Source organism: Phasianus colchicus, chromosome 34, assembly GCF_987193195.1.
Source record: "Phasianus colchicus chromosome 34, bPhaCol1.hap1.1, whole genome shotgun sequence".
Classification (NCBI taxonomy): domain Eukaryota; kingdom Metazoa; phylum Chordata; class Aves; order Galliformes; family Phasianidae; genus Phasianus; species Phasianus colchicus.
In genome coordinates, this window is record NC_143469.1 from 1,805,387 (window position 1) to 1,820,963 (window position 15,577).

Consider the following 15,577-nt stretch of genomic DNA (forward strand, 5'->3'; position numbering starts at 1 on the left):
ATGTCCCCAAATGTTGACCCCAAAGCAATAACCCCAGAGAAGACTCCAGTGGTTGACCCCAAAGGGACGACCCCACAGGGACGACCCCAAAGGTTGACCCAAACGATTAACCCCAGAGATGACTCCAACGATTAACCCCAAAGGGAAGACCCCAGAGATGACCCCAAAGCAATGACCCCAGAGACGACCCCAATAGCTGACCCCAAAGGAACGACCACAGAGACACTCCAACCCCATTGGCTGCAGTGGGACCGGGGGGAGGCTGCAGTGACCCCCCCTCCCCCCCCATTTCTGTGCCCCCCCCAAATCCCCCCATATTTGGGATCGGCTCCGCTCTGCATCTGAGACCTTTATTGAGAGGCAGCGACCGCTTGCTGGGCAGCATTCAGTTGGTGGAGGGTCTGTGGGGGGGGGGAGAGCTCATGGTGAGGGGGGGACCCACAGTGCCACCCCCAGTGCCCCCCCAGTACCCACAGTGGCCCCCCCAGCACCCATGGGTGCCCCACCAGCACACACAGTGGTGCCCCCCCCCCCCAGCACCCATAGGTGGACCCAGCACTCACAGCATCCCCCCCCAGCACCCACTTGTGCCCCCCAATACCCATAGTGCTCCCCCCAGCACCCATAGGTGGCCCCAGCCACTCACAATATCCCCCCCCAGAACCCACAGTGCCCCCCCAGCACCCATGGGTTCTCCCCAGTACCCAAAGTGCCCCCCCCAGCACTCAGTATCCCCCCCCCAGCACCCCCCAGCACCCGTGGGTGCCCCCACAGCACCCACAGTATCCCCCAAAGCACCCATTTGTGCCCCTCAGCACCCACAGTGGCCCCCCCAGCACCCATGGGTGCCCCACCAGCACACACAGTGCCTCCCCCCAGCACCCATAGGTGGCCCCAGCCACTCACAATATCCCCCCCCAGAACCCACAGTGCCCCCCCAGCACCCATGGATTCTTCCCAGTACCCAAAGTGCCCCCCCCAGCACTCATGGGTGCCCCTCCACCACTCAGTATCCCCCCCAGCACCCATAGGTGGACCCAGCACTCACAGCATCCACCCCCAGCACCCACTTGTGCCCCCCAATACCCATAGTGCTCCCCCCAGCACACACAGTGCCTCCCCCCAGCACCCATAGGTGGTCCCAGCCACTCACAATATCCCCCCCCAGAACCCACAATGCCCCCCCAGCACCCATGGGTTCTCCCCAGTACCCAAAGTGCCCCCCCCAGCACTCATGGGTGCCCCTCCAGCACTCAGTATCCCCTCCAGCACCCACAGGTGGCCCCAGCACTCAGAGTATCCCCCCCCCAGCACCCGTGGGTGCCCCCACAGCACCCACAGTATTCCCCAAAGCACCCATTTGTGCCCCTCAGTACCCACAGTGGCCCCCCCAGCACCCATGGGTGCCCCACCAGCACACACAGTGCCTCCCCCCAGCACCCATAGGTGGCCCCAGCCACTCACAATATCCCCCCCCAGAACCCACAGTGCCCCCCCAGCACCCATGGATTCTTCCCAGTACCCAAAGTGCCCCCCCCCAGCACTCATGGGTGCCCCTCCACCACTCAGTATCCCCCCCAGCACCCATAGGTGGCCCCAGCACTCATAGTATCCCTCCCCCCCCCCCAGCACCCATAGGTGGCCCCAGCACTCATAGTATCCCTCCCCCCCCAGCACCCATGGGTGCCCCCACAGCATCCACAGTATCCCCCCCCAGCTCCCATAGAACCCCCCAGCACCCACAATATCCCCCAAAGCACCCATTTGTGCCCCTCAGCACCCACAGTGCCCCCCCAAGCACCCACAGTGGCCCCCCCAGCACCCATGGGTGCCCCCCCAAGCACCCACAGTGGCCCCCCCAGCACCCATGGGTGCCCCACCAGCATGCACATTCCCCCCCCCCAGCACCCATAGGTGGGCCCAGCACTCACAGTATCCCCCCCCCCAGTACCCATGGGTGCCTCTCCAGCACCCACAATGCCCCCAGCACCCACGGGTGCCCCCCCCCAGCACCCACTTGGCCCATTCCACGTTGAGGATGAGGTGGTCGTAGCCGAAGCCGGAGACCCCAGCGATGGCGCGGGCAGCGTCCTCACGGCGATGGAAACTGATGAAGGCAAAGCCCTGGGGGGGTGGGGGGGGGGACAGATAAATAAATAGGGGGTGGGGGGTGAATGGGGAAGGGAGAAATGGGGGGGGTAAATAAATAGGGGGTGAATAGGGGAAGGGAGAAATGGGGGGGGGTAAATAAATAGGGGGTGAGGGGGTGAATGGGGGAAGGGAGAAATGGGGGGGGGAAATAAATAGGGGGTGAATAGGGGAAGGGAGAAATGGGGGGGGGGAGAAATAAATAGGGGGTGGGGGGGTGAATGGGGGAAGGGAGAAATGGGGGGGGGGATAAATAAATAGGGGGTGTGGGGGTGAATAGGGGAAGGGAGAAATGGGGGGGGATAAATAAATAGGGGGTGGGGGGGTGAATGGGGGAAGGGAGAAATGGGGGGGAGAAATAAATAGGGGGTGGGGGGGGTGTATAGGGGAAGGAGAAATGGGGGGGGGGTAAATAAATAGGGGGTGGGGGGGTGAATGGGGGAAGGGAGAAATGGGGGGGAGAAATAAATAGGGGGTGTATAGGGGAAGGGAGAAATGTGGGGGGGGATAAATAAATAGGGGGTGGGGGGTGAATAGGGGGAGGCAGAAATGGGGGGGGATAAATAAATAGGGGGTGAATGGGGGAAGGGAGAAATGGGGGGGGGGAGAAATAAATAGGTGGTGGGGGGGGTGTATAGGGGAAGGAGAAATGGGGGGGGGATAAATAAATAGGGGGTGTGGGGGGGTGAAGAGGGGGAAGGGAGAAATGGGGGGGGGATAAATAAATAGGGGGTGGGGGGGTGAATGGGGGGAGGGAGAAATGGGGGGAGGGGGACAAATAAATAGGGGGTGAATAGGGGAAGGGAGAAATGGGGGGGGGGATAAATAAATAGGGGGTGTGGGGGGGTGAAGAGGGGGAAGGGAGAAATGGGGGGGGGGATAAATAAATAGGGGTGGGGGGGGTGAATAGAGGGAGGCAGAAATGGGGGGGGATAAATAAATAGGTGGGGGGGGGTGAATAGGGGGAGGGAGAAATGGGGGGGGGGGTAAATAAATAGGGGGTGAATGGGGGAAGGGAGAAATGGGGGGGGGGATAAATAAATAGGTGGTGGGGGGGGTGTATAGGGGAAGGAGAAATGGGGGGGGGATAAATAAATAGGGGGTGGGGGGTGAATAGGGGGAGGGGGAAATGGGGGAGGGATAAATAAATAGGGGGTGGGGGGGTGAATGGGGGAAGGGAGAAATGGGGGGGGAAATAAATAGGGGTTGGGGGGGGTGAATAGGGGAAGGGAGAAATGGGGGGGGGGGGGGAGAAATAAATAGGGGGGGGGGGGGGAATGGGGGAAGGGAGAAATGGGGGGGGTAAATAAATGGGGGGGGGATGGGGAAGGGAGAAATGGGCGGGGGGGGAGAAATAAATAGGGGGTGGGGGGTGAATGGGGGAAGGGAGAAATGGGGGGGGAAATAAATAGGGGGTGGGGGGGGTGAATGGGAGGAGGGAGAAATGGGGGGAGGGGGACAAATAAATAGGGGGTGTGGGGGGGTGAAGAGGGGGAAGGGAGAAATGGGGGGGGGGATAAATAAATAGGGGGTGTGGGGGGGTGAAGAGGGGGAAGGGAGAAATGGGGGGGGATAAATAAATAGGGGGTGGGGGGTGAATGGGGAAGGGAGAAATGGGGGGGGGATAAATAAATAGGGGGTGAATAGGGGAAGGGAGAAATGGGGGGGGGAGAAATAAATAGGGGGTGGGGGGTGAATGGGGGAAGGGAGAAATGGGGGGGGAAAGACAGGGGGGGGGAATGGGAAGGAATGGGGGGGTAGAGAAATGGGGGGGGTGGGGGGAGAGAAACTGGGGGGAGAAATAAGGGGGGGAAATTGGGTTGGGAGGGAGGAAAGAGGGGGGGAGAAATGGGGGGGGGGGAGGTAAAAATGGGGGACTTGAAATGGGGTTGGGGGGAGAAATGGGGGAGGAAAGAATGTGGGGGTAGAAATGGGGGTGAAGAAATGGGGGGGGGAATTGGGGGGGAGAACTGGGGGGAAACAAAGAGAAGGAGGAGAGCAAGGAGAGGGGCAAGAAGGAGAAAGAGGGGGCAAAAAGGAGGAAAAGGGGGGCAAAAAAGGAGAGGAAGGAAGAAAAGGGGGGAGCAGAAAGGAAAAAAAGTGGCAAAAAAAGGGAGGGGGCAAAAAAGGGGGGGGCAAAAAAAGGAAGCAAAAATGGGGGGACAAAAAGAGAGCGGGCAAAAAAGGAAGGGGGCAAAAAAGAGGAGGAGGGGAGCAAGAATGGGGGGGGGAAGGGAGAAAAGAGGGGGGGGCAAAAGGGGAGGTGGGGGGTGGGCAACAAAGAGAGGGAGGGGGCAAGAAGGAAGGGGGGGCAAAAAGGAGAAAGGGGGCAAAAAAGGGAAGGGGCAAAAAGGAGGATGAAGGGGGGCAAAAAAGGAGGGGTGGGGAGCAAAAAGGGGGGGGGGCAAAAAAAAAGGGGGGGGCAAAAAAAAGAGGGGGGGCAGAAAATGGGGGGGGGGGGGGGTCAGAAAATAGGGGGGGGTCGTCCCACCTTGGACTGCCCCGTGGTTTTGTCCTTGGCCAGGTAGATGCGGGAGATGGAGCCGAAGGGCCGGAACAGCTCCTGCAGGTCGGTCTCACGGGTGTCCTCAGACAGGTTGGTGACACGGATGGTGGCATTGTCATCAGCTGGGGGGGCACGGGGTCATCGTCACCGCACCATCGTCATTGTCACAACACCGTCAGCATCATCACAACACCATTGTCATCATCACAGCACCATCGTCATCGTCACAGCACCATCAGCACCATCACAACACCATCGTCATCATCACAGCACCATCGTCATCGTCACAACACCATCATCATCATCATCATCATCACATCATCATCATCACAGCACCATCGTCATCGTCACAACACCGTCAGCATCATCACAACACCATTGTCATCATCACGACACCATCAGCATCATCACAGCACCATCAGCATCAGCATCATCATCACAACACCGTCATCGTCACAGCACCACCGTCATCATCACAGCACCATCGTCATCGTCACAGCACCATCGTCATCGTCACAACACCGTCAGCATCATCACAACACCATCGTCATCATCACAACACCACTGTCACCATCCCAACACCACCGTCATCATCATGACACCACCGTCATCATCCCGACACCACCATCATCATCGCAACACCGTCAGAACCATCGCAACACCATCAGCACCATCACAACACCGTCAGCACCATCACAATACCGTCAGCATCGTCACAACACCATCAGCATCATCACAGCACCATCGTCATCATCACAACACCACCGTCATCATCCCGACACCACCATCATCATCGCAACACCGTCATCATCGTCACAACACCGTCATCATCGTCACAACACCGTCAGCATCGTCACAACACCATCGTCATCATCACAACACCACTGTCACCATCCCAACACCACCGTCATCATCATGACACCATCGTCATCATCACAACACCGCCATCATTATCACAACACCACCGTCAGCACCATCACAACACCGTCAGCATCGTCACAGCACCACCATCATCATCACAGCACCATTGTCATCATCACAACACCATCAGCATCATCACAACACCATCGTCACCATCACAGCACCACTGTCACCATCACAACACCACTGTCACCATCCCAACACCACCGTCATCATCACGACACCATCGTCATCATCACAACACCGCCATCATTATCACAACACCGTCAGCACCATCACAACACCGTCAGCATCGTCACAGCACCACCATCATCATCACAGCACCATTGTCATCATCACAACACCATCAGCATCATCACAACACCATCGTCACCATCACAGCACCACTGTCACCATCACAACACCATCGTCATCATCACAACACCACTGTCACCATCACAACACCATCGTCATCATCACAACACCATCGTCATCATCACCACACCATCAGCATCATCCCAACACTACCATCATCATCACAGCACCATCAACATCATCATCATCATCACAACACCATCATCATCACAGCACCATCGTCATCGCAACACCATCATCGTCAGCACCATCATCATCATCATCACAACACCACCGTCATCACAACACCATCATTGTCATCACAACAGCACCATTATCATCACAACACCATCATCATCGTCATCATCATCACAACACCATAACACCATTAACATCATTGTCACCATCATCACCACCATCATCACCACCATCAGCATCATAAGACCATTATACCACCATCACCATCAGCACGATAACACCATCACCATGACCAACACCACCACCACCAGCATCACCATCACAACACCACCATCACCATCATCACCATCACAACACCACCATCATCATCGTAACACCACCATAACACCATAACACCATCACCACGACCACCCATGATCACCACCACCATCATCACCATGACACCACCACCATCATCACCATCACAACACCACCATCACCATCATCACCATCACAACACCATCATCATCATCATCATCATCATCATCACCATCACAACACCATCATCATCATCATCACCATCATCATCACCATCACAACACCATCATCATCATCATCACCATCACAACACTATCATCATCATCATCATCATAACATCACCACAACACCATCACCACCACCACCACCACCACCATCACACCATCAGCACCATAACACCATCAAGACCACCACCATCATCACCTTCACAACACCATCATCACCATCACAACACCACCGTAACACCATCACCACCATCGCAACACCATCATCATCATTGTAACACCACCATAACACCATAACACCATCACCTTGACCACCACCACCACCACCATCACCACCAAACAACCACCATCATCACCATCACAACACCACCATCACCATCATCACCATCACCATCACAACAACACCATCACCATCATCACCATTGCAACACCATCATCATCATAACATCACCACAACACCATCACCACCATCACAACACCATCGCCACCATCACACCGTCACAACACCGTCAACATCACCATAACACCCACAGAGAGGCTCAGGTTGGGAATGGACCTCCAAGATGGCCGCCCCAATGGACACAAAGACCCCAAAAGGACCCAAAGGTCAAACCCTAATGGTCCCATGGGGTCATCTGTGACCCCCAAAGACCCCAAAAGGACCCATGGGTTGGATCCAGGTGATCCCATGGGGTGATCTGTGGACCCCAAGGATCTCAAGGGACACAAAGGCCCCAAGAGAACCCATAGGTTGGATCCAGGTGATCCCATGGGGTCACCTGTGGACCCCAAGGATCCCAAGGGACCCAAAGACCCCAGAAGGACCCATAGGTTGGATCCAGGTGGTCCCATGGGGTGATCTGTGCCCCCCAAGGATCCCAAGGGACACAAAGACCCCAAAGGACCCATAGGTTGGATCCAGGTGGTCCCATGGGGTCACCTGTGCCCCCCAAGGATCCCAAGGGACACAAAGACCCCAAAGGACCCATAGGTTGGATCCAGGTGGTCCCACGGGGTCACCTGTGCCCCACAAGGATCCCAAGGGACACAAAGACCCCAAAGGACCCATAGGTTGGATCCAGGTGGTCCCACGGGGTCACCTGTGCCCCACAAGGATCCCAAGGGACACAAAGACCCCAAAAGGACACATAGGTCGGATCCAAGTGATCCTTTGGGGTTATGTGTGCCCCCCAAGGACCCCACAAAGACCCCAAAGGACCCCCAGGTGGGACCCCGCTGCGCCGTACCCCGCCGGTTGGGCTGCATGGACTCCCCACGCCGGCTGGCCCCGTCCCGCAGGCTGGGCGGGACGTATTTCCCTGTCTTGCTCTGCTGTGCCTGGACCGGTTCCGGTTCTGTGGGGGGAAGAGCGGGATTAATGGGGGGGGGATCACAGCCTGACTGGGGGGGGGACAGCACTGCCATGGGGACACCCTGACATGGGGACAGCACTGCCATGGGGACACCCTGACATGGGGACAGCTCAACAATGGGACAGCTCGACGAGGGGACAGATTGACCAGGGGACAGCCCAACATGGGGACATCACACCCGAGGGACACCCCAAGGAAGGGACACTCTGACAAGAGAACACCCCAACTGATGGACACCCCACCCAGGGGACACCCCACCCAGGGACACCCCAATAAAGGGACGCTCTGACAAGAGAACACCCCAACTGAGGGAGACCCTGACCAGGGGACACCCCACTCAGGGGACACCCCACCCAGGGGACACCTTACCCAGGAGACACCCCAACCAAAGAGATACCCCAACCAAGGGACACCCGAACGAAGGGACACTCAGACAAGAGAACACCCCAACTGAGGGAGACCCTGACCAGGGGACACCCCAACGAGGGGAAAGCCCAACCAAAGGACACCTCAACAGGAGGACATCCCAAGAAGAGAACATCCCACCCAGGGGACACCCTAACAGGAGAACAACCCCGATAAAGAGACACCTCAATTAAGTGACACCCCAACCAGGGGACCCCCCAAAAAAGGGATGCCCTGACAATACCCTGACAACACCCTGACCCCAACCCCCAACAAAGGGCCCCCCCTACCAACAAAAGGACTCCTCCCCCCCCAACAAAGGGGACACCCCAACCACACCCTGACATGGGAACACCCCAACCATGGGACATCTCAATAAAGGGACCCCCCTCCAACAAAGGGTCCCCCCCCCAACAAAGTCTCCCCCCTGCCCCCCCCCAACAAAAAGGACCCCCCCAAAACAAAGGGACCCCAACAAAGGGACCCCGTGACATGGGGACACCCCAACCACACCCTGACATGGGAACACCCTGACCACAGGACACCTCAACGAAGGGCTCCCCCTCAACAAAGCGGACCCCCCCCCCCAACAAAGTGACCCCCCTCCCCAATAAAAGCCCCCCCCCCTTGCCCACCCCAAACAAAAGAACCCCCCCACCCCAACAAAGGGACCCCCTGACATGGGAACACCCCAACCACACCCTGACATGGGAACACCCCGACCACGGGACACCTCAACGAAGGGCTCCCCCCAACAAAGCGGACCCCCCCCCCAACAAATCGACCCCCCCCCCCCGGCCGTACCCCCCGGCAGCTTCTCCTTCTCCCCCGTGGACAGCCCCAGCTGCTCCGCCAGCTCCTTCTGCATGGGCCCCAAGGTGTCCTTGTAGGGGCAGCGCGTGGTCCAGTGGTCGCCCTTACAGATGCGGCACGAGACGATCTTCTGCCCCTTCAGTTTGTTCATGGGATCTTCCTCCTCCTGGCAGTTCAGATCCTGGGGGGGGGCATAAAAGGGGGTGGGGGGGGGTCTTCAGTATCGGTTTGGGGGTCCCGGACCCCCCCTAACCCCCCCCTCCCCCCAAGATTCACCTCCTTGCTGGTGATGAAGGTCATGAAGACGTCGTCGCTGACGGTGGTGGTGGCAACGTTGGGGCCGGGAGCATCGAACTCGGAATTGCCAAATTTCTTCCAGTTCTGGGGGGGGGAGGAGGGGGGAAGAGGGAATTTGGGGAGGGGGGGAGGCAGAATTTGGGGGTTAAGGAGAGATTTGGGGGGGGGGAAGAGAATTGGGGGGAAATGGGGGATTTTGGGGGGGGAAAGAGGGAATTTGAGAGGGGAAAGGAGGGAATTTGGGGGTAATGGAAGGAATGGGGGGGGGGAAGAAGGGAATTGGGGGGGGGAATTTGGGGAGAGAGAATTCGGGGGGGGAAGAAGGGAATTTGGGGGTAAAGGAAGGAATTTGGGGGAGGGGAAATGAGGGAATTTGGGGAGGGAAAGAGGGAATTCAGGGGAGGGGGAAGGAGAAAATTGGGGGGGGGAATATGAGAATTTGTGGGGGGAGGAAGAAATTGGGGGAGGGAAGAAGGGAATTTGGGGAGGAAAGGGGGGAATTTGGGGGTAATGGAAGGAATGTGGGGGGGGGAAAAGGGAATTTGGGGGGAGGAAAGGAGGGAATTTGGGGGGGGATTTGAGGGGGCAGGAAGGAATTTGGGGATAAAGGAGAGAATTGGGGGGGGAGGAGGAAATTTGGGGGGGAGAAAAAGAGAATTGGGGGGAAAAGGAGGGAATTTAGGGGGGAAAGGAAAAGATTTTGCGGGGGGGGGGAAAGGAGGGAATTTGGGGCACATTGAGCCCCAAAACCAATGCAGGGGGGGAGGGGGAAGGGGGGGCCCAAAAGAACCGCAAAGGATTATGGGATGGGAACCCAAAGGATTGTGGGATGGAAACCCCAAACGATTGTGGGACGGAAATCCAAAGGATTATGGGATAGGGAACTCAAAGGATTATGGGATAGGGAACCCAAAGTATTATGGATTGGAGAACACAAAGTACTATGGGATGCAGAACCCAAAGTATTGTGGGATGGAAACCCAAAGGATTATGGGATGGAAACTCAAAGGATTGTGGGATGGAAACTCAAAGGATTATGGAATAGGGAACTCAAAGGATTATGGGATTGGGAATCCCAAGTATTATGGGTTGAAGAACACAAAATACTATGGGACGCGGAACCCAAAGTATTGTGGGATGGAAAACCCAAAGTATTACGCGATGGGAAACGTGAAATATTATGGGATGGAAGCCCACCCCTGCGCCCACCTTACGCCGTGCCACGGCTTTGGAGGCCTTCCTGGTTTCGATGCGGAAGGTGCGGATGATCTGAAATGGGGACATTTGGGGAGGGGGGGGTCAGCAATGAGGGGGGAGGAGGAGGAGCAGGGGGGATGAAGAAGAGCCCCAGCCCCCCCCTGCTCACCTTCACCTTCCGGCCGTCCTCCTCCTCGCGGTACTCAGTGATGGTTTTGATGTTCCCATTGATCAGCTCCTTTGGGGAGGGCAGCGGGCCTGGGGGGGGGCATGGGGGGTTATGGGGAGAACAAACCCCCACTCTGATATCCCCCCCCACCAACACCCCCCTCAATCCTATACCCCAACCTCCCATCCCACACACCCCCATCTGACACCCCCACACCCTCCATCCCAGCCCCCCATCCCATTCATTCCCCATCCCCACAACCCCAACCCCCCCATCCCACCCCAAGCCCTCATCCACCCACTCCCCCATCCCCCACCCTACACCCCAAATCCCACTCACCCCCCACCCCTACATGCTCCATTCCCATCCCCAGACCCTCCTGCCACCCCTTCCACCCATACCCCAATCCCACAGCAAACCACCCCCCCATCCCACCCCCTATCTGACACCCACACCCTCCTCCCCACCCACCAATCCCCATCCCCCTCAGCCCTCCATTCCCACACCCTCTACCCCACCCCCATCCCATTCACACTCCTATCCCCCCCACCCCAATACCCCCTACGCCCCACTCTCACCCCGGGTCCCAACCCCATACCCCTCCATCCCCACCCCCCTCAGGCCCCCTCCCACATCCCCACCCCCTCAATCCTACACTCCCACCTCCCCACCCCCATCCCATTCACCCCCCCCACTCCATTCTCAACCCCCCATCCCCTTACACCCCAAATCCCACACACCCCCATCTGACACCCCAAGTCCCCCCAGCCCCCTCCCCCATCTGACACCCCCACACCCTCCATCCCACCCCCCCATCCCATTCACTCCCCATCCCCACAACCCCAACCCCACACCCCCATTCCCACTCCCAGACCCCCCTGCCCCCTGCTCCACCCATCCCCACACCCCTACACCTCCCAGCCCCACCCCCCCCAGACCTCCACCCAATGGTTCTCACCCCCCTTGAGCAGCTCAGCCTCAGCACTCAGGCCCCCCCCCAGGACCCCCGGGAGGGGAATGTCCTTCAGCAGCTCACTGGTGATGCATTTGTCTGCAGGAAAGAGAGGAAGAGGGCGGTGGGCACAAAGGGCCACAGTGGGGAGTGGGCTGAAAAGGGATGGGAGGAAATGGGGGTTTGGGTGGGGGGGGGAGGAATAAGGGATGGGATGGGGGGAGAAATGGGGGTAAAAAGAGGCTTCGGGGGATGGGATTAGGGGCAGAACGGGATGTGGGGGGATATAGGAGGGGGGGAGAGAAATGGGGATAAAAAGGGGGACCAGGGAATGGGAATAGGGGAAAGGGGGGAATATAGGGGTGGGAAGATGTGGGGAGAGATGGGGAATCTGGAGGGGAGAGGGGGATATAGGGATAGGGGGAGAGAAATGGGGGTAAAAAGGGGGATCAGGGGATGGGAATAGGAGCAGAAAAGGATGTGGGGGGATATAGAGGTGGGGGGATGTGGGGAGAGGTAATGGGGTTCAAAAGCAACATATGGGGAGGAAAACGGGGACAGATGGGGGATGTGGGGTGAGAAATAGGAACAGGTGGGAGCGCTGGGCTGAGAAATGGGGATTCAAAATGACATGTGGGGAGAGAGATGGGGACAAACGGGAGATACGAGCTGAGAAATGGGGATCAAAAGGGATCTGGGGGTGGGAATAGGGACAGAAGGGGGATATTGGGAGAGATGAGGGATCTGGGGAGAGAAATAGGGACAAATGAGAGATCTGGAGTGAGAAATAGGGACAGAAGAGAACTTATGGGCTGAGAAATGGGGACAAGTAAAAGATTATGGGGGAGGGGGAATAGGGACAGATGGGAGACATAGGAAGAGAAACAGGGACCAAAAGGGGGATCTGGGAAGAAAAATAAGGACAGATGGGTGATGTGGGGAGGGAAATAAGGACAGATAAGAACGCTGGGCTGAAAAATGGGGATCAAAAGGGAAATCTGGGCAGAGAAATTGGGATGAAAATGAATCTCTGGGCAAAGGAATGAGGACAAAACGGAGATCTGGGAAAACCAGTGGGGGCTCAATCAAGAAACTCTGGGCAGAGAAATGGGGAGATGTGGGAGATAAATAGGAATACAAGAGATCTGTGGGCACAGAAATAGGAGCAGAAGGTGCTGGGACGCCCCGGGTGCACTCACCATCTTCTCCTCCCTCCTCTTCCACCTGATCCGCCCAGCTGGGCTTGGAGCTGCGGGGGGGGGGGGCATGGGAAGAATACGGCATCAGCCCCACGGATCACAGCTCCCCCCCCCCCCAAAACTCACCCCACATTCCACCCATTTGGATCCCTGACAGCCTCGGACCCTTCAACCCCTCCCCCCCACCAAGGTTCCCCGGTTTTAATCCCTGATGACCTCAGACCCCCCAACCCCTCCCAATTCAGATCTCTGACAGCCTCAGACCCCCAACCCCTCCCCCCCCGCCGAGTTCCCCTAATTTGGACCCCTGAAGACCTCAGACCCCCCAGCCCTCCCAGGACCCCCAGCTCGAATCCCTGACAGCTTCAGACCCCCAACTTCCTCCCCCCCCCCCGGTTCCCCTAATTTGGACCCCTGAAGACCTCAGACCCCCAACCCTCCCCCCAGGACTCCCTAGTTCAGATCCCTGATGGCTTCAGACCCCCAACGCCCCCCCCCTCTCAGGGCCCCCAGTTTCAATCCCTGAAGGCCTCAGGCCCTCCACCCCCCCCCCCCCAGGACCCCCAGTTCAGACCCCAACAGCCTCAGACCCCCCTTTTCCCCATCCTCCCCGACCCCACCGAGGCCTCAGAGCTCCGCACCCGGCGCCATGTAGGCCCATCCCTGTTCCAGGCCCCATCCCTGTTCCAGGCCCCATCCCTGTTCCAGGCCCCATCCCTACTCCGGGTCCCATCCCCGCGCTGGGCCTCGTTCCCCCCTCCGACACCGCCCCCCTCGGCCCCACAACGCCTCAGTCTGGCCCCCAAATGTCGCTCCGTTCCCTCACTCGTAATCCCCCGTCGGCATCGCGCTGCTTCCTCCCTCACGCTTCCCCACCGGAAGGAGGCGCTTCACTTCCGGCAGCCGAACCGGAAGTCGAGGAGGCGGAAGGTACGCGCCTCGCAGCACGCCGGAAACGCTTGCTACAAAATGGCGCCTCACTTCCGGCTCCCGACCGGAAGTAGGGCGCCAGAAGGGTGGTTGCTAAGCAACGCCCCCAGGGCTGAGGCCTAGCGCGCGCGAAGAAGCCTAAAGGCGCCGCTGGGGGAGGGGGGGGGGGAAGGAAGGGGGCGGGTTTATAATTTATAGGAGAGATTTATTTGAAGAAATATTACAACATATAAAAACTACATAAAGTATCAATTCCCACTTGTACAAAGCGGCCGATTCTTTTCAATACGATGCGGCGTAAAAACGGGGAGAAGTTTGGGGGGGGGGAGGGGTTTGCATTGGGGGGGGGGGGGGGAGGGGACCATCACAGAGAGAGGCGGAGGATTATGTAAAAAAAAAACAAAACAAAAAAACAAAACAAAAAAACAAAAAAAACCCAAAAAAAAATAAAAATCAAAGAAAGAAATTAAAAAATACAAATAAAAATAAAAGTGGGGGGTTGGGGGGGGGGGGAGGGGGAGGGGCGAAGTAAATCAGTGCATGTGTCTGTGGGCGGCCATGGCAGCGCCTCAGTCGGCCGCGGCCGTCGTCTCCATCTTCTCTGGGGCGGGGGGGGCTGCGGGGGGGAAGGGCGGCGTCAGCCCCCGTCTACGGGGCGATGGGGTCACCTCAAATCCCATCTATGGGGTGCGTGGGGTGAGGAGGGATCCCAACCACGGATCCCCGACCCCATGGGATCCATTGTCAACCACAAAGCCAATGGGATCCGTCGCAACCCCATAGGATCCATTCCGACCCCGTGGGATCCCAACCCCATGGGATCCATCCTGACTCCAATGGGATCCCAACCCCATAGGATCCCAACCCCATGGGATCCACCCCAACCCCATGGGATCCCAACCCCATGGAATCCATCAATCCCAACCCCACGGGATCCCAGCCCCACGGGATCCACCACAGCCCCATGGGATCCATCAACCCCAACCTCATGGCATCCACCCCAACCCCATGGGATCCCAACCCCATGGAGTCCATCAATCCCAACCCCATGGGATCCCAGCCCCACAGGATCCACCACAGCCCCATGGGATCCATCAACCCCAACCTCATGGGATCCCAGCCCCACGGGATCCACCACAGCCCCATGGGATCCACCCCAACCCAATGGGATCCATCAACCCCAACCCCAAGGGATCCATCCCAACCCAACAGGAACCCAACCCCACGGGATCCATCCCAACCCCATGGGATCCATCAACCCCAACCCCATGGGATCCACCCCAACCCCATAGGATCCATCCCAACCCCATGGGATCCATCAACCCCAACCCCATGGGATCCCAGCCCCAAGGGATCCACCCCAACCCCATGGGATCCATCAACCCCAACCCCATGGGATCCCAACCCCATGGAGTCCATCAACCCCAACCCCACGGGATCCCAGCCCCACGGGATCCCCCGCAGCCCCATGGGATCCATCAACCCCAACCTCATGGGATCCCAGCCCCATGGGATCCACCCCAACCCCATGGTATCCATCAACCACAACCCCAAGGGATCCATCCCAACTCAACGGGATCCCAGCCCCATGGGATCCATCACCCCCAACCCCATG

General features: G+C 58.0%; 2 protein-coding genes across 6 annotated transcripts in view; both read right to left on the minus strand.

Annotated features, from left to right (window-relative positions):
* Positions 1–336: 336 nt before the first annotated feature.
* Positions 337–14,000, minus strand: EIF3G (eukaryotic translation initiation factor 3 subunit G). The gene is made up of 11 exons (XM_090128689.1): positions 13,859–14,000; positions 13,033–13,082; positions 11,840–11,932; positions 10,882–10,970; positions 10,725–10,784; positions 9,495–9,599; positions 9,210–9,399; positions 7,875–7,982; positions 4,640–4,776; positions 2,018–2,124; positions 337–401 (listed from the first exon to the last, which is right to left on the minus strand). The coding sequence occupies exons 1-11, from the start codon at positions 13,876–13,878 to the stop codon at positions 386–388; spliced, it is 975 nt and encodes a 324-aa protein (XP_089984815.1). The 5' UTR covers positions 13,879–14,000; the 3' UTR covers positions 337–385.
* Positions 14,001–14,463: 463 nt separating this feature from the next.
* The window catches only part of DNMT1 (DNA methyltransferase 1), a 51,888-nt gene continuing 50,774 nt past the window's right edge, over positions 14,464–15,577 (minus strand). For all 5 annotated transcript variants that reach the window (XM_090128684.1, XM_090128683.1, XM_090128681.1 and 2 more), the window contains exon 34: positions 14,464–14,578. In XM_090128684.1, the coding sequence (XP_089984810.1) occupies positions 14,532–14,578 (47 nt within the window). In that variant the 3' untranslated portion in view covers positions 14,464–14,531. The remainder of the gene's footprint in view (positions 14,579–15,577) is intronic.